The sequence below is a fragment of the Pteropus alecto genome, unplaced genomic scaffold (assembly GCF_000325575.1).
Source record: "Pteropus alecto unplaced genomic scaffold, ASM32557v1 scaffold135, whole genome shotgun sequence".
Lineage (NCBI taxonomy): Eukaryota > Metazoa > Chordata > Mammalia > Chiroptera > Pteropodidae > Pteropus > Pteropus alecto.
The window spans coordinates 3,720,097-3,739,074 of record NW_006438076.1 but is presented as its reverse complement, the minus strand read 5'-3'; the positions used below and the strand labels follow the sequence as shown (position 1 = coordinate 3,739,074).

The window sequence follows — 18,978 nt, the reverse complement described above, 5'->3', positions numbered from 1 at the left end:
CTGAGAAACGAAACCCACTTGCAGAAAGGAGCACATTTCTACATGCACGGAAGGGGCTGCGGGGGCTCCTGCCATCCGTCAGGAAAACAACCTGTGGCTTTTACAGAAACGGAGTCACGTGCGCTGAGCAGCACACTTATTTTCTTTGTTATGTATGTATGTATGTATGTATGTATGTACGTATTTAAACCCTCATAGAGTATGCCAGGCCCTGTTCAGAGCACCTTCCAAATATAAGCTCATTTAATCCTTATACAGCCTGGAGGTAGGTGGAATTCATTCCCCATTTTACAGAAGAGGACACTGAGTGATGAGTGTCAGATGTCAAAAGCTGGTGAGAGACCAGGATCCAAAGCCAGAAAGTTGGCCCTAGAGCCCATGTTCTCACCTACTCCTCACTGCCGCCTCCAAGACTCCTCTAGAAAGCCGAACACTATGCCCCATAGACCCCTAAGTATCTGTCCTTTCCCCCTCCCCCTCAAATACACGTAAAACAATCCATGCAGGAATTGCATTGTCACTAAGTCGGGTGATCCTACTCCTGGGGATCCCGAATCCCTGATGCTCCTCCGACCCTCTGCCACCCACCTCCACACCCACAGATACACAAGGGAATGATGACAAGTACCAATGACCCCTCAGGTCCTTATGATCATTCATTCGACAAAGACATATTGAACATTTACCTGTGCCAGGCATTTTCCTCCCACTGACGAGAAGGGGGTGAAAAGGAAAGTGTGGTCCCTTTTCTCAAAAACTGACAGCCTGTCTGGTTGGGGGGACAGACAACTAAACAAATCACCCTGTCATATGTGGAATCCTGGGTAGGATGAGGACTCAGAGCTCATCGGAGGGACATTTCTATGAGCTTAAGGAGTCGGGCACGGGTTAAGAAGGACCAGTCTCGCTGCAGCGTGAAAGTTGAATCGAAACAGAAAGCAGAGGGAGGGTGAAGAAGGAGAAGGCAGGAGATTTTTACAAGAGGAAACTATACAGCAATAAAAATGAACAGCTACAGTCACAGAACCGTAGATGAATCTCTCAACTATACTGTGGAGTGAAATACTACATGCTATATGAGTCCATTTACAGAGAGTCCAAAACCCAGGCAAAACTAAACCATAATGTTTGAGGATGTAATATAGATGTAAAACAATAAAGAAAATCAAGAAAGTCATTATCATTAGAAAGCGAATTATCTGTGGGGGAGTGATTGAGAGGAGGCGGAAGCGGGGAGGCTTCTGGGTGCTGACAGTGTCCTGTTTTTTGACCTGGGTGGTGGTCACGTGGGTGTTCGTGATAATACATGAAGCTGTACGTTTTAGTTCTTGGTGCTTTCCTGTGTGTACACAATTGTAACGGGGAGCGGGGTAACAAAAAGAGAAAATGAAAGAATGGGAGCTCTGAGCCAGGGCAAGTACGATAGGAAAGAGAAATTTCTTGGGTGTCTTATTGTGCTTCTCTCCGTTCTCAAAGTCTTGTTTTTCCGTTTAGCCTCTTTGAAATCAGAGTGCACCCTGCCATCGATGATGGAACGTGGTTGTATCAAGGTCCCTCGCCATCTCATTGCTTCCTTCTGGTTGGCCTCTGACCCACCTAGAGCAATGCCAAAGCCAGTAGAGTTATGGTCCCCAGCAGGCCTCGCACCCACAGTTGGTCAGGAGTCAGAGGGGAAGAATGATGTGGTTCACTCCTCGTTGCGGAGAAAAGCGGGAAGGGAAAGCTGGCTCCAAGTTCTGCTCCACTGGCAGCATGGGGCCGACTCACACCAGCGGGCTGTTTCTTCCCATCTTTTGTGCCCCTCAGTGACCTGGCCAGCCTCATGCTTATCAGCATGGGCTAGCAGGTGGAAGGACAATCTCGGGATGAGCTGTCAGTAAAAAGAAATGGCCAGGAGCCTATGAACCAGCCCTGGCCTAGCTTCTACAGACCCAGGACCCCGGGCAGAACCCGTTCTACAAACTAAAAGATGCCTCCAGCTTCGATAGAGCCCAGCAGAGACGGACGCTACGGGGCTCTAAGGGGAGGTGTCAGAGAGAGGTGGGGAACAGTTTAGGTTAGATTTCTGAGGAATTTCCCGATGGCAACTATGGTGCCATCAAGCACCTACTCTATGTAAATCCTACAATTTCTTTCTCTGGGAGACATCACAACAGAGTACAGAGTGAGCCAGTGGAACATCTATGCTTTCCTGCATTATCTCATTAAATTGTCTACCAGGTCCCAGAGGTAGGCACTCTTGTTATTTCCAGTTTCAGCCAAGGGAACTAAGAATGGAAGACATAAAACAACAGAGTGCCAAGGTCACACAGCTGCTAAGAGTGGTGAGTGCAGGGCTTGCCCTCTCCAGAGGCCATCCTCTTAGCCACCTGGCAGCACGCCGAGTCACATGAGGCTCCGGGCAGGCCCTGCGAGAGATCTGATTTTTCTGGCCCGTCTGTACCTCTTATTCAGGGAAGAATTGTCTGCTTCCAGAGAGCTGCTGCCTGCGCCCTTCCCTCCCGACTCCAGAGGAGTTCGTCCAGGTAGTCATCAGAGAGTAGCTACCGTAGCTCGATGGCCTCCCATGGTCTCATTTGATTCCTCGTCCTGTCCCTGGCCCTGAGCCGTTTCAATTGTGCTAAAAGTAGCACTGACCAAATCGAGGTCTGTCCAGGGGCCAGGACTATTTTGATTCTGTCCTCAAGAATCATCTGGTCTAAGGCGTGTACAAGCTGGACTGTTCCCATGAGCACTCAGATGTGGTGCCGGGAATGTTCTGGCTGACACACCTGTCCCCCAGGCTGGGCCAACTGCTGCTTCTCATCCACAGCCTCCGCCGCATGCCTCCTGAGATTCTGGTCCCGGGAGGGATGGGTGGTAGGACTCACACTCCGGGAGGGTAAGGGGTTAATACCCTTATCCATAGAGAACCAGCAGTGAGCTTTGGTGACACTCCCCTTGTCCCTCTCCATTAAATGGGAGCATGTTGATCTATGGATTTATGACAGCGACTCACCATGGAGGCCCATACCAGGAGCCTCCTTAGAGATAGCAAACATAATCCTTCCATGGGAAGCAGAAAGCTTTCCTTTTCTGGAGGTCTTTCTAGTGGCAGAGATTTGCATCTGAGTGGCTTAAACATAAGTCCCCCTGCAGGGCTTCTGCCCCAAAAGGCCCATCCCTTCCTTCACTGGGATGGACCGGCCATTCTTCAAAGTCCACGGAAGGCCTGCGTCCAAGGGGAGTCCTCCCTGACCAGTCAGCCTCACTCTTCCCTTACACACTGCCCTTTAATAGAGGTTTTCCCCCTGGGCCTCTAGCCTTTCCCTCTCAGCTGTGAGCTCTGACGACTGGGTACCTTTCACGAGAGGGCACCCAGGTTGCCGCGGCCTCCCAACCCTTGTGGGTCGCTGAATGGGCACGGTTGGCAAGGCCAGCCTTGTTCTGCTCAGGAAGCAAATCGGCTATCCCTCCCTCGTGTTGATTCACTGATCTGTTCTCAAAACGACCACCGAACATCTACTCTGCCTGTTTCTGGTCTGGACACTGGAGATACAATGTCTAATAAGACTGGGTTCCTGCCTCAGAGCAACTCCCAGGATGGTGGGGAGACGTATATTATCAGAGAGTGGGCTAAATGCAATTATTTAAGTGCAGCGGTGACTAACGTTGCCCTCGGGGCTTGGGAAAGGTCTCACGGAGGAGTCGATCTGTGACTGGTCTTCACTTGGAAACACATGCGCTGGAAAAGTGGGGGAAAGAGCATTTCAGTGAAGGAAGCGGCGTGCGTAAAGGTGTGAAAGTACGAACGGGCCTAGTACAAAAGTTGCCATATTTTTGCTTTGTTCTCAGCCCTGCTGGCCATGGACAGGAAAGCAGCTTGGCTCCTTGGGGAGGGGGATGGGAACTCCACGGAGCAGGTAGCAGGGTGTGGGGACCACTTCTTCCCCAGAAGATGTCAGGATGCACAGAGCCCCTGGGGCCTGCGATCTCTCCTCCCAGCCTCCCCTGTTCTCTCCTAATCAGGATGAAATTGGCTCCTACGACACCGATGTGCTTTCCTTCTTGTTAGAATCTTAATGTTGCACGAATCGCAAGTCCCACTGCCCTGGCCTGGTGGTCAGGAGCAGAGGTGTGAATTAAACAACACGTGATCCTGAGTACTTCAGTCAGGGGTGCTGAGGCCAGCGGAGCAGGCCGCTTCCTTTGTCACTGATGATGAGGGTGCTCCCAAGCCTGCTGATCTCAGACTCATTCCTTAGAGAGCTTTAGGCACCTTGCTGACATCACCCAATAATAATAACATGGACGGCCACCTCTTACTGAACACTTTACAGGTATAATTTCATTTAATCATTAGATGACTTTATGATGCCTGAGATCTCACAGCTAGTCAGGATAGAGCCAGAATTTGAGTCCCCAGCCTTTGGGACTTTAGAAATCCCAAGCACCACTTTAATGCCACCTCAGTCTTGAGGAATAATCCTGGCCCGAGGATGCTGGACAGCTTGGCTTTCTGCCCTAGGAGTCCCCAAATCTCCTCTGGCTTCCAGGGCAAGACTTTGGCCTATTCGGACATTCGTCGCACCTCTCCTGAGTGTCTCCTGGGTGCCAGGTGCTGTGTGGAAGCCTGGGGAAGATGCAAAGACCAGTATTCACTACCTGGGGAAGCCAGGAGGACCCCCTTCCCACTGCCGCCCCACAACTTTCCCATTCTTTAACGTGACCTGTTCAGCCTTCCCTGTGCTCTGCCCGACACCCATTCTTCCTTCTTCGAAGCTTCCACAGGTCTCGTTTACCCAAACCACAGCACCTCTTGCTTTGTTTCTGCTTTCTTTCACCTGAAAGTCGTTTGTATGTCATTTGCATATGGAAGGCACCGGAGATACATTAATAGGACAAATTAATAAGACATGGTCTCTGCCACGATCTGACAGGGAGACGCACATGTAATCAGTGCATGGACTGAAGTGGCAGACACCTGTATCACTTCCTCACGCGCCCCCACCAAGACACTGACTTGGTCTTGTCAGGGGGCATCGTGAAGTAATGGGAAGGAAACCGGACCCAGATCAGAAGAGCTGAGTTCCAATACTTAACTGGCCTATCTTATGAAGTTTTAATGATGTGCTTTATTAAATGAAAGTAAGTGAACGAAAGCATTTTACAGGTTACAAAGTATGATACGAGTGGTAATTATCATGATAGTTATCTTCTGTCTCCCTCCTAGGATGCCTAGCATAAATCTGGGCACACAGTAGATATGCAGTGACTATCATTTAGTTTAGATTGAGTTGATGCACTCACTCCACGTGTCACATTATGATAGTCCTGTGGGCTTTTGATGGGTTAGTGTGAGTCCTCACACTGACAGCGCCCACCCTGCCTGCTGGGGGGTGGGGGAGATGAGGGGAGGACACAGTGAGAAGGATGTAAAGTGCCTTGGAGACTATCGATATCGAACTATAAGGAAACCGCCTTGGTCCCCATCACAGGGTGCTGGGCTGAGGACCAGGGGTCCCTGAATTTGGAGCCAAACGCCTGGGGCAGCCACCCTCCAAGCCGGTGACCCATTCTTTTTGAGAAACAAACGTGACACCTTTTGCCATTTGGGGTTCCAAACCATCGGGGCTGGCTGGCCCAGGATAATGCCTGTAACGTGGGCACGGTCCCTAGGGGGACCAGGCCACCACCTGCCCACCCCTCATCATCCCCTCGCCTTTCATTTCAGCACCCCTACCCTACGGAGGATGAGAAGAGGCAGATCGCGGCCCAGACAAACCTCACCCTCCTTCAAGTAAATAACTGGTGAGTTAGCATCGCCCGCCCAAAGGCTCTCAGATGCAGGGGCCACTTGCTTGGCAGGGGAATGCACGGCAGGGAGAAGAGACTAGAATGCCTAGTCCGGCCTCAGTCACAGCCCAGCCACCACTTCAGCCCTCCCACGTGGGCTAGACGCAGAGAGCCAGAATCAGCACAGGCACCTGTTACTTCATCTGCAGCTATTTTGCGCCCTCTGCTGGGAAACTGTGGCAGGAACATCACCGGTTAGAAAACCCAATCCCACCTGCGCTGCAGAGACTCACAAGTGCCTGCACCCAAGGACAGGAGGGGCCACAGTGGTCACCTGGTCTACCCACCACCTGTGCAAAACTAAAACATTCTGCAAAACTGGAAGTTGGAAGGAGGAGGAAGAGTTGGCTGTTCTGACCTTACAGAGATCTCAGTTTCCCCTTCTCTGTGTCTGGCTGGGCTGTCACGGAAACCTCTGAAAACGAGGTCTGGTTGCATGGGAGTAGACCCAAGAGTTGGGTGCCTTGATCTGAGCCCTTGGCCCCCTGGAGGAAAGTCAGAGGTCAGTGCTTGTGATTAATGGGGTTCTTCCTTCTTCTGTTCAATCCTGAGGGGTCTTGAGTAGAGATTCTTGACCCTCCTCACGCATTCATCTCACGCTGCTTTGTGGTTGGTTACCAGGTGATTCCATGAGCTCTGCAGTGCCCAGGGCCCTTCCTTCCACAGCCCAGGTCAGACCCCAGTCTGTTCTGCACAGTAAATCAGCTGCTGAGAGTGTGGAAGCAGCACAGCCCTCTCTGCACACACACACACACACGTGCACACACTCACGTGCACACACCCCCACCGCCACGCAGGTGGTGACTAACCAGGCCTCCCCCTTCACCCCTGGACAGGTTCATCAATGCCCGGAGGCGCATCCTGCAGCCCATGCTTGATGCTAGCAACCCAGACCCCGCCCCTAAAGCCAAGAAGATCAAGTCACAGCACCGGCCCACCCAAAGATTCTGGCCCAACTCCATTGCTGCGGGGGTGCTGCAGCAGCAGGGTGGCACCCCAGGGACAAACCCTGACGGTAAGACCTGAGGCTGAGTATACTCTAGGCTGGAGCTGGTGGGTAGGAGGAGCCCCTGGAGCTCCTGCAGGACAGCTGTGCAAAGATTCAAGGGCTGAACGTCCACTTGCCCGAGAGGCAGGGGCTGCTCTGTCACAGTAGTTATCCCTCCCTGATCTCCATGAAAGGGTGTGTGAAAGCCGGAAAGAAGGGGATGTTTTGCATGTACTTTAACAAGCCGAAAGCAATCTCACGAAGACCAGTGGGAGTCAGTGGTCATCTGAGTTAACGACTGCTCAGCAGAGCCCCTTCCTCACTCCCACACCCACCCTAAGTTCCTTAGTGCCTGTCAGTTTCTGCACAGTTCCCCAAAAGCCAGGGGTATCTATAAATACCGGGCAGGCAGCTGGCTTGTGAACGGAGGCCAGGAAGAGCTTTGTTTTCCCAGCTTCTCCATCACACCCTCCACATACACTTTTCTAATTGCCGGTCGCCTGGTGCACAATGAATAATTCAAGGAGCCAGACATTTTATAACTCGGCACGTGAGGATAGCTGTATGTGGGGGGTGGAACGAAGGTGTTCATGTGCGTATACATACCTTCAGGTACACGTGCATTTATGTGGTTGTGTACCGGTTCCTATGTGATGCGTAGTTGTCTTATGAGGCATAGTGGAAATAAACAGATTTTTAGTTAAACCGGCCAGGGAAAGAATCCCAATTCTTTCACGCCCAACCGTGTCCCCTTGCACTAATGACTTAACTATCTGAGACTCAGTTTCCTTCTCTTTAGAATGGAGATAATACCTACCCTACAGAGTTGTGAGATGGGGGGCTTCAGACTGGGGAATTGCCCAGCTCCCCACCCCAGCGGCCTGTCCATTCGACTCTCCACCACGGAAGCTCCTGGGCCTGACCCTCTCCCCCTTCTCTCGCGTAGGTTCCATCAACTTGGACAACCTGCAGTCCCTATCCTCAGACAATGCCACCATGGCCATGCAGCAGGCTATGATGGCTGCACACGATGACTCATTGGATGGGACAGAAGAAGAAGATGAGGATGAGATGGAAGAGGAAGAGGAAGAGGAGCTGGAGGAGGAGGCCGACGAGCTTCAGACGACGAATGTCAGTGACCTGGGCTTGGAACACAGTGACTCCCTGGAGTAGTCGGCATCCCAGATGGCACTGATCACCGAGCAGGAGAGGAGTGTCGTCAGGAGGGCTTTAGGGTGGGGGGGAAGGGGACATGGGCAGGCAGCGCCGAGGAAGTTGGGCCCCAGCTTCCCAAAATCCGTAGCTTGAAGAAATGCAGAGGAGATACCTGCTCCTTCCCAACCACCAAGCTTCTATGATACCCCAGCCCCACTTCCCTAGAACTGTGGAGGACTCCGTCTGGTGGGGCCAGTCAAGCAGGAGTGAGATCTGGACTCACCAAATCCCCAAGGACAGATTGCACCCATGGGCCCCCCACCGAAGGACTTGAGTTGTTTACAAGCCCTGCACTGTGAGGCGGTCAGTGCTTTTCGCAGAGCGAGTCTTTGCCAGGGGACAGAGTTAGGAGGAAAGGGAGAGACAAAGGGGGTCTGGATTCTACCCCCAGAAGGTTCTCAGCTCTTTTGAGAGACATTCAAAGGCGAGAGGAAGCCCAAACACGCAGCCGGCGGCTGGAGGAGTGGGGGGGCCTGAGGCATCACATCTTGCACATCGGGTGGGACCTGGATTCCGCAGGGCTCCAGCTCATTCCTCCAAGGCCCCGTCTCTGGGCTCGGGCAACCACGGACTCGGGGGAGAGGGACGGAGCCACCAGAGCCCACCTGTCTCTCTCCCCTGGAAACAAATGGTAAGATGGTGGGCTCCAACTATGGGAGGTTAAGAGGAGTCCCTTCACCTGGGTTGACTCCGGGACCCAAGGAGACGGCAGAACCTGGGCTAGGAGCCTATCGAGGTGACTTTGGGGACCACAGCTGTCCCTAGGTGGTCACGGAACTCAGCTCCTATAACAACAGGGTGGTGGTGTCTTATCCCAGATGTTCCAGCCCTCGGATGGAGCTGCTCATATGTTCTGCCCACTCCAGAGGCCATCAGAGACGGTGGAGCCAGGTCAGCTCGGAATCTTCCCATCCCTCAGCCCCCACCCCCACTGCGGGCCCTCTGCTCCAGGCCGGCGCCATCAGCCTCCATCTTCTCTTCATTCTATCCTTCGGAGAAGACAGAAGAAACATTGGAGAAAAGCATCCAACTTAATGGGAAGCCAGGGGTTGGAGAAGGTGCTACATTCCTCCTCCCATCAATATCCAAAGTGTGGGGGAGGCCCAGAGAAATGGCACCCAAGAGCCAAGTGGTGCCCCACCCCACCCCACCCACCTCGTTAATCTACATACCACCATTACACACAGCACGGGAGGAACTGGGGCTCCGGCAAGGAGGAGGCTTTCCGCCATCTGCGCTAACACACACCTTCCCACCCCAACTTCCAGGCCCCAAGATTGGCACCCCTTATTGCCCCTCCCTCTTACCCCTATGGCTGTGAATGACAGGACTGGTCACACGTGTGTTCTCCATTGGATTTAATTTAATGGACTTGCAGTTTCACTTGTAAATTGTGCATTGGCCATCTCCTTCAGTGGCAGAATGTGAGCGGCTCCCTGGCTCAGCTTGAGGGGACCCTCAGGGCCCTCTGGGGCTACCCCTCCCCCACCCGGTTGGGGTAGAGCGAAGGGATGGTCGCTTTCCTGAGGTCTCCCTGAAATGAATGTATTTCTCCCCCAAAAGAGCTGATATTTAATGTTTTAATAGGGATTTTTGAGAAACAAATAACCTTATTTATAATCTGGGTGATTCGATCATTTTTTACTCCCTTTTGATGCCACAGGTAGAGGAAAGTCTAGCTTTTTTGGCAACGTGCAGTGGGATTAAATACATTTCTTTTTCTGGTTTGTTTTTCTGGTTAAAACACACACACACACACACACACACACACACACACACACACACCCTTCCACTTACCACTTTGGACAGGTGTCCCACCCCAGCACAGGCACACCCGCACACACGTGCCCGCACACCCTCCTCCCAGCCCCTCCACCTGCCTAATGTTATGCAACCTCCTTCTGATGTATCCACCAAACCAATACTGAATGTGGCCCAGAAGTTTCCAGTAAATCTTATTACCTACCGTAATTCTACTGCGTGATTCTCTTTTTCTGTGGTTAGTGGGACTGTGGACCAGAGAGAATTTGGAGTCCTCAGCATAACCCTTATTTAACTGACTACCTACATGGAAGGGAACAGGCAGAGGGCTCTCTGGTGACCTCAGTTTACCTGCCTGGGGAGGAAGACAGCCAAGTTTGGCACACTCGCCACGTATGTGTCTACCTCTAAGACAGAGAGAATCGAGAGAGAAGACAGAGGAAGCAATGCACTACCCTCTCCTGACGCTTTTCTCCAATAGCAATGGAGAGTTCAGAATTTGGTCCCCTCCTCTACCGCATTCCACCTCCCCCAAAGTTCTTTGCTTTTAACAGCTCCATCCTAGGCTCCAAGGGTTTTCGTCATTGAAGCTGGTGCCACCGCTGCTGCACATCCCCAGCTCTCACATGCCCACCCTGGCCCTATCCTTCCGGTCTCGGGAATCAAGGAGAGAAAGTCTTGACTGCCACATTTAATCCTGGATCTGTGTCCAGAGGGGAGCCTACTCTTTGAACCCCAGAGTTTGTCATTGTCTTCCCTGGACCAAGAAGAAATTTAGAGGCAACTTCTCTCTTGTCTCCCCAAGTAAGTGAGAAGCAGATTTCCTTGTTACCTTGAGCCTAGAGGTGGCCTTATCTGGACAATATTACTGAAATGTCCAGGGAATCGGCTTAGAAGCGGGAGGGAGAATTCCTCGTCCACATTTGCAAAGGCTGCAGTTTGCATTTACCAGTGAACACCCTAGAGCCAGGCTTAAGATGGGGAAGGGACTGGCGACATAGGCAAAATGGACCTCCAGCAGCTCTGATGGCGGTTCCCTGGGTCACGGCTCTCACTTGACCTGGCCCTCTCATCACAACCGGGGAATTCTGCAAACACAGCAGAGCCCCCGCTACAGGCAGCAGAGAAAGTCTCAAGATTAGCGAGAAGGTGGTACCTTAGAACCTCACTTTCCAGAGCCAGGAAGATGGCAGACTTTCAAATAAACATTTCCCAGAGAATGCGCTGTTAAAAGATATGGTATATAAAAAAAAAAAATCCGTGGCCAAATTAGACTAGGATGAACTGCATATTATATTTCGCTAATAAAGTTTCATACGGCACGTTACTACAGTAAAGGCTCAGAAAAGTCCTGCAGAAAAGAAAACTTTAACTTTGTTTAACCTATTTCCCAAATTTATCAACCTTTTTTCCCCAAGTAATATCTATTCAATTATATTAGTATTTCACAAAACATACTTTACGGAACGCTATTCTAAGAAATTACAGAGCAGCCTGCCCAAGCCTTTCCCACTCCTTCCGAAGTTTTCCTCCCAAGCTCTGTCATCTTTTCAGTCACACTGCCAACAGAAAAAGGGGTTTCCTAAATTATTTGAGATGTGGGTGGTTGTGTTTTAAGGAGGCAGCAGCCCCTCTCTGTGCAAGACCCAAATCCCATCCAACCCAAGGAGATGTGCCACAATCCCTGTGGAAGTAAGAGAGATGGGACGATGTGGGTGCGGAGAAGTGGAGGGAAGATTTCCTCTACCCGCAGGATAGGCCTCTGATGCCTGGGCCCTGAGAACTCTCCACTGACTTCTGGCCCCAACCCCCAGCCCATCAGGAAAGACCTTTCAGGTTTGGAGATTCCCGCTCATGGGAGTTGATGGCTAGAGCTACACTTCCTTGGCCAAGGAACCCCCGACTGCCAAGGACGTGGCCGGATGAGGGCAATGACTCTGTCAGACAGAGTCTTGTTTGGACTCATTTGTTCAATCTGTATTTATTGAGCACCAGCTCTGTCCCAGGCAGTTTTCGATCCCGAGGATACCGCTGTGATCGACAAAAACAAGTTCTTGTCTTCAGGAAGTTTACTTTCTAGTAGAAGACTGAGACTGAAAGTGTGCTCATGACGTCCCCTTAATGGTTAAAATGTGATCTCATCCTAGGATGGTGACCACAAACTTTATCATTCTGAGCCACAGATCAGGAGGCGCTCAGGTCCAATGTGGAGTTCAGGTCAAATTCAGCTTGCAGACATGTTTTGTTTGGACCGTATATTGTTTTAAACTTTTTGTGCCAACATTTAAGAAAGATTGCATGTAAAAATTCAGATTCCTGGCTTCTCTCAAAAAATCAGGCAACTCGGGACCTATATTCACACACAGACACGGTCGGGTGTGCTTGGATCATTGCTGCCCCTTACGACATTGTCTCCAGGTGTCATGATATTGGCCACTCAGGTTGTCTAAACACCAAGACTGAGAATCACCCGCCGCTCATCATCGAGCTATCCCTACTCGATTGACTTATTGGTTAGTTCTGCTTCCCCCTCCCTTAATCCCCCTTTTGCGCCTTTCCCTCCAATTTTCGAATGGTTGTTTTTAAGAAGGCAAATATTTCTCTCTGCCCATTGCTCCATCAAGAGTAAGAAAACAAAATAGTACAAAAAGGGCTCTGCCTTGGGGAAAACAATGGAGAGAACACATTTGTTTGTGGAAGCGAAGATACTTCTACCTTCAATGCAAAGTGTACCTGTGTCTTTCTTGCACTCAGACATCTTCACTCTATGTTACCTGCCTACCTGGCTTATTATTCAGGCAGTCAGGAGCCTTAGGGCACAAAAACCACCAGAGTTGCTCCTTATAAATGCAGATTAGGCCCCATAACCAGCTTTTCCCAGATTCAAAACAAGATGCCTACAGACTTTGAGAAACATTGCTCTCAGAAAATAGTTTTCAGTTGCCTTTAGAAGTTCGTTGTTTTAACTTCCTTTTGCTATATAGACTACAGCCCCCCAGGCCAGTTACTCATTGAGAAAGCATTCAGAGGTGCCTACTCTGTGCCTGACATTGGACAGGGGTCAGATAATTCAACTTCGCGGAGCATCACAGGCTGAGGGATCACCGAAGACCGGCAGAGAGGAAGCCGATAGCACCATAATCTGTGCATTTCCACTTCGGCATCTTATTTTCATCCCACAGATGAAGCAGATTTTATTACACCACGTTCAAGTGTAGATATATCTTATACTTTTTTATTTCTCAGCATCTCTCTGGGCCAATCTCATTTAGCCCCTTAGCAAATTAAATGCATCTCATTAAACCAAACCCATTTAGGACAATGCCCTTCAGGTGTGTGCATCTTGGTGCATCTTTCATTTAAGACAAGTGCTTGATTTATTTTTCATCTCATTACACTCTTTAAAATTATATGCATCTCATTACACTCAGTGCACTGAGACGACTTATTTCAGGTGTAGACATTACACCCAGTATTATCAGGCAAGTATATTTTTTTCATTTCATTACAAGCCTTACAATTTATGTACATCTCATTACAATCAGCCATTTACGACAATTCCCTTCAGTTGTGTATATCTCATTATACCTTTTCATTTCAGATTTTTTTTCATCTTATTACACCCAAGCATTATTCAGAGAACTCACCTCAGGTGTGCATAGCTCACATCCACCTGTTATTTCAGGAATTTGGGAGTGGTTGCTTTCCCCCATAGTATTGCAAAATTTTTATTATACCAGACTCACTTAAAGCCCACTCTGTTTACTTGTGGGCCTCCTATGCTCCTTTATAGGGATAGGAAGGATACTGGGTTCCTCTGGATTTGGCAAGACTGTCAATAATTTCCTCTTGTGCTCACTTTGGCAGCACACATTCTAAAGTAGGAACGGTACAGAGAAGATTAGCATGGCCCCTGCGCAAGGATGACACGCAAATTCATGAAGTGTTCCATAAATAATAATAATAATTATTATTATTATTTTTATATAATTATTATTATTATTATTTCCTCTTTCACATAGGGACCATCTAAATTAGCTTCCTCACTTGCACATTGAGAGTGTTAAAAGAGATAGCCGCTAAGCTCCCCTTTGGTTAATACTCTGTGAAACTTTGGTCCTGTGCACGACAGTGCAACATGTTCCCCAGCTTCTCCTGGGGATGACGCTCCTCTCTCTGGACAGGCCCCGCCCTGCTGGAGAAGCTGAGATTGACACCACTGCCCAGGCTTCTACCGGCTAGACTGCTTCACACTTCCTGCTTTTGACTGGATACTGCTGTGTATCCACGTGGGGTCACATCTTTGAAGGAGATGAAATAACTTTGCTCTCCTGTGATACACTCTCTCCAGCACCTCCAGGCTCCCTGGCATCTTCGTCTCTCCCCAAACCTCCACTCCAGGAGTTCTCAGTTGGGGGACATCTTAGAATTGCTAAGCAGGCTCTTGGAGTTGCGGGTGCCTAAGTTCCATTCTCAATCTACTAAATTAGAATCTCCAAGGGCGGGGCCAAAGTAGGTGCATTTTTAAAAGCACCTCAGAGATTCTGAACCACTACGTCACCGAAGCCTAATTTCAGAAAAGCATCTGCAGTGCAGTCGCTCTGAGCTGAAAACGTCTGATGCTCTCAGTACACCCTCCTAGCTATATTTGCATGTAAGAATCCAAGCCTAGAGTGAAAAAGTCACTTTCCAGTCCCGAAAAGGGCACTAGGAGTCAGTAAACCCAACCTGCCCACCCCATACAGGAATCCCATCCACAGCACACTATAAATTGTCATCTCCCTTTACTGCCCAATGCTTCCCAGGCCAGAAAGGCAAACTGTTGCCCAGAGCCACCTTATCCCTCCAACTCCACCAGTGATCTGAGATCCGCCTTCTGGAGACAGATGGATGAAGGAGAAACCCTCCAGACTGTTTAATTGTGGTCCTCAAGGCCTATTTACCGCACACGCGGCTTCTCTGAGTACGTCTGGGTGGTCTGTGTGCTTCCTCTTCTGTCACTCTACCTGTCTCCTTGCCAATGAAAATAGAATCTTTTCGCTAAGCATAAAATAAATTTGAATTTCACCATTTCTCCTCCGCCACTCTAACTGAACGACCCTGCTGAGAAATCAGAACACGGCATGACTCCCGCCTCTTTGCTTTGGCTCCTTGTCCAGGGCTACCCGAAGCCACTGGTTCTAGAATCAGCAGGTGCCAGGGCTGATGGGACCATGACAAAGCAGGATTTTATGAGGATAGAGGGCAGGAGTAAGGCTGATTTTAGAGAAAGGGGCCACGCCCTGTCTTGTTTTGTTTTTGTTTTCAGGTTCTGTGTCTACTGGATTGAAAAGAGCGGATTCCCCAAGGCTTAAGAGGCCATAGGGCCAGCCCTTTCTCTGTGTTCCTCGAAGTTTACTAATAAAAATAAAAGTCACAATTTATCGAGCACTTAGCATATATGCTAGATACTGTAGGTTATTCAAAATAACCCTGCAATTATTATTAATATTAGTATTCCCATTTCTAAAATGAGGTAACTAGGGCTCAAAGATATTGAATGATTTTCTCAAAAATTATTTAGCTACTATGTAGCAGAGCTGGGATTTGAACCAAAGACCAAACACATGCTCCTCTCGTGAGGTAATTTGCCTCCCTAAGCCTCTGCTTGACGAGGGGTGGCCTTCAGAGTCAAGTGCGAAGCCCGTCTTCCCTGAAAGCCTCAGAGGTGCCGGCAGCCCTGCACCTGCTTTTGCTTTTCTCCTGTGAGGTCCCAGATGAAGCAGCTCTCGGAGATTTGGACTCAAACCTCAGCCTGCTTCTCCCACAACTCAGCATCCACCCAGCAGCCCACCAGCTCCTAACTTGAACCGTCTGTTTTGGAGGCAGGGACGGGGGCAGGATTTAGGTCCTCTGAGCTTACGAAGTTGCTCTGCATACTGTTCTAGGAGCTATAATACAGAAGTGGTTGGAGGCTAGTCTTGGAGGAGAGGCTTCTGCTGATTGTCCACAGACTGGGACAAAGAGGTGGCAACGGCAGGTCCACTCTACCGTTGTTGATGGTCACTCAGATGTGCTGTAGAGATTGATGTGTGAGGTCAGTGACAACGGCTGACATCCAAGCCTTTCTCATTTCTGGCCTGTGCAGGTGATTCCTTCTCTCCTGTCAGAGGGCAAGGCCAGATTCTTGTTTTGTTTTTTTCAGGCTTGACTACTGAGAGTGAGAGCAAAACCGGGTTGAAAGATGGAGGAAGAGCAAAGAGAAGAGAGGTCATGTCTGGGAGAAAGAGACAGAATGGTGCCCAAACGAAGTGGGGCAGCGGGGCGGGTTGTCTACTGAGAGCGGAGGACAGGCCAGGGCCAAGAGCACTGTCGGATTGGGCAACACTTGAATAAAAAGAAAAAAAACCCAAACGCTTCGTTCAAGGAGGAAAAGAAGAGAGAGGATAAAGTGGAAATACAATGGACTAGAATACAGACACCTGGCTGTTCCGCTAATTTGCTTCTCTGGTTCTGTGATTCATTGTCCTCTTCTTTGGCAGGTTGAAAGCTGAGGAAAAAATGAGGAGGGGGACACACGGTAGAAGTAAGAGGGGGTGGAAAGAGAAAGGGAGAGGAACTAGATGTGCATGTGTCTCTGGGGCTTTTCAGACAAAGCTATTATCAAAATGCCAACCAGCTCCTGCCTGGCCAATTTGCATACTCCATGCTGTGCTCTTTGAAGCAAGATGAATATGCATGAGGGCTTGGGCGGGGGTGTGGAGCTACTGGGCTGTGGGCTAAGGTGGCTCATTGTTCTTTTAAAAGAAAGGCATTAATAGAAAGCCAAAGCCCCGTCCTGGTCAGCAGAGTGGCCTTTGCTTCCCTTCTCTAGCGAAGGGAAGAGGAGGGCAAAGCTCAGGCTCAGTCAGAAATCTCGACTATTCTCTCATCCTCCCAAGGAAATAAATAATCAGGCGCCATCAAGAACCCAAGTGTCTCTTCTCCAAGAGCAGCATTTAATTACTCTCCTCTCCACGCATACTAATCACGGAGACTGGCTGGGCCAGCAGTCACCTCTCCTGCCTTCCGTGGAAATCAGGCTGCCTCTCTCGTTTCCCGCTTCTGCTGCAAGGAAGGCTGGGCACCCAGACTCTCCCTGCTTCCGGCCTTTGGTGGGACCCCAAGTGCTCTCGGTGGCTGGGCTGTGGTGAGAGTCCCTTGGACACAGTGGGTGCTCAAAAATGCTCATGGAATGGGCTCGCCGATGTCCATTAGAACTTGGCTTATCATTCATCCTAAGACACCTGGAGGATCGTGCCTTCTCACTGACCTTCTCCATCTCTTCCCTGACCACGAGCGGAAGAGAGTTGTACTCTAGGCATTATTCGGGTGAGCATGGAAAAGATTTATTTCAAAATAGAATTTATCCCACAAACTTCAGGGCCCCAACACCCTTCCTTTTGGGGTTTCTTTCTGAGATATCACATCTGTCTCCCATCCTGAAATAGAAATACAAGGATAAGGAAATCGGGGATTTTGGAAAATGGCTCGTCCCTTGTGATCATCTGTTTCACCTCTACACGAATGAAGGCCGACGACTGGCTCTGTGATGGAGTTGCCTTACCAGGATTTGAGCTTAGCAAAATCTACATCGAGACCTTTCATAGATGGGAACACACCTCAGTTAAAGAATCTACTAGCCAGACCAACCTCCTATCCACCTAGGAGGGTGCCCTACAGGCCTTGGCTGTCCAGTTCTCCTTGCGCTGACCATGGACCTCTTAGACTGGACTTGAGTTTCACAATCAAGACTGACTGAGTCTGAAGTATCGGTTCACCCTTGGGACCCTTCCTACAGTCCTCAAGGAGGAGACAGGAAACTGGGGGAAGAGATTTGCGTTCGCCCGTTACTCACAATACCTGTGCTTTCCTCAGGTTCAGCATCCAAGAGTCAGGGATCCCGCAACTGAAAACCTAGAGCAAAGCTTCTCCAAACCTTAATGTAAATAACAATTGCCAGGAAATCTTGTTAAAATGCAGCTTGTGACTCACTCGGTAGGTCTGGGGTGGGGCCTTAGGTTTTACATTTCTAACAAGTTCCTAGATGTTGTCAGTGATGCTGGTCTGGGCACCACATTTTGAGTAGCAGCCAAGGACAGAAGGAAGGGCAATGCGAAACCACGAGAAATCGATTTAATATTCCCTCTCAACTCCTGTGTGGACAAAAGGAGAGAAAAGAGCAGCCACCACTTCCACCCTTCCCTCCCAGACTCACCTCCTCCTAGACGCAGTGTATCCCTGACACGTGAGATTTATTTTTAACTGCCAGCAGCTTTGATGAGCTTGTCTCCGCTGCTTCAGACACCTGCTGGCAGGATAAATTGGGGGAAAGGAGTGGCTGACCCAGATCTGACAAATCCAAGGCAGGAAGAAAAGCTGCTGGGGAGTCAGTGCCTCCCCTTTGCTGAGACTGGTGACAAACCCCACCACTGGCTGTGTTAACTTGCTCATGACTTGATATCACCAGTGACCCTTTGCATCCTTAGCTGTAGCGCCAATGAAGGTAGAACTGAATTCACTCATTGTTGTCAAAGCCTGGTACTTACGTGAATTTTTTGACCCCTGAGGATCTACATGGGTGCCTATGTTTGCTTCTGTCTCCTATAGCAGTCAAGGCTCTATCTACACAGGGATTCTGCTTCATGTAGACCCCCGCATTAGAGCTGCAGGCACTGGGACAGCTTCCCTGGTGGAGCGAGTCCCCTTCACCCCATGCGAGACTGCTGCTGCTCCTAGAAAAGCAGAGGCTCGGGAAGTGAAAGGCAGGCACCAAGGATGGCGTCTACCGCCACCTACGTGAATCTGTGGCCTCCTGCGGAGTTGCCAGGGTGATAAAGTATAGCTTTTCGCAACATGTACACTTAGTTCAACCAACACGGAGCCCCCAAGAGTGAGGAGAAGTCTAATTGGATAAGAGACCAAGCGGCAGTCTGACTCCACTCCTTCTGAACACCTCCGCTTCTCAGCCTCCTCATCTGTGAAATCAGGCCCCCACTCCTCATGCAGAGTTGCCGCCATGTGAGATAACGTATAGAGAGTGATAAGGCCGGGGGCAGGCTCATAGCCAGTGCTTGATCGAAGTTTTTGTTGCAAAATGAGGCTGTGGAAATTGTCAGGGTTAATATCATTTCAGCAGGCGAATGGAAGCAGAGAGTTCA

The 18,978-nt window shown here is 49.8% G+C and overlaps 1 protein-coding gene and 1 non-coding gene across 2 annotated transcripts in view; both read left to right on the top strand.

The window, feature by feature from the left end:
- The window catches only part of PKNOX2 (PBX/knotted 1 homeobox 2), a 244,608-nt gene extending 234,965 nt beyond the window's left edge, over positions 1-9,643 (top strand). Inside the window, exons 10-12 of the mRNA XM_025049206.1 lie at positions 5,714-5,790; positions 6,672-6,850; positions 7,770-9,643. Coding sequence (XP_024904974.1) covers positions 5,714-5,790; positions 6,672-6,850; positions 7,770-7,996 — 483 coding nt within the window. The 3' untranslated portion in view covers positions 7,997-9,643. The remainder of the gene's footprint in view (positions 1-5,713; positions 5,791-6,671; positions 6,851-7,769) is intronic.
- A 4,007-nt stretch (positions 9,644-13,650) lies between these two features.
- LOC112482545 lies at positions 13,651-13,757 on the top strand. The gene has a single exon (XR_003047337.1). It is a non-coding gene; the product is annotated as a U6 spliceosomal RNA (small nuclear RNA).
- The last annotated feature ends 5,221 nt before the right edge of the window (positions 13,758-18,978 follow it).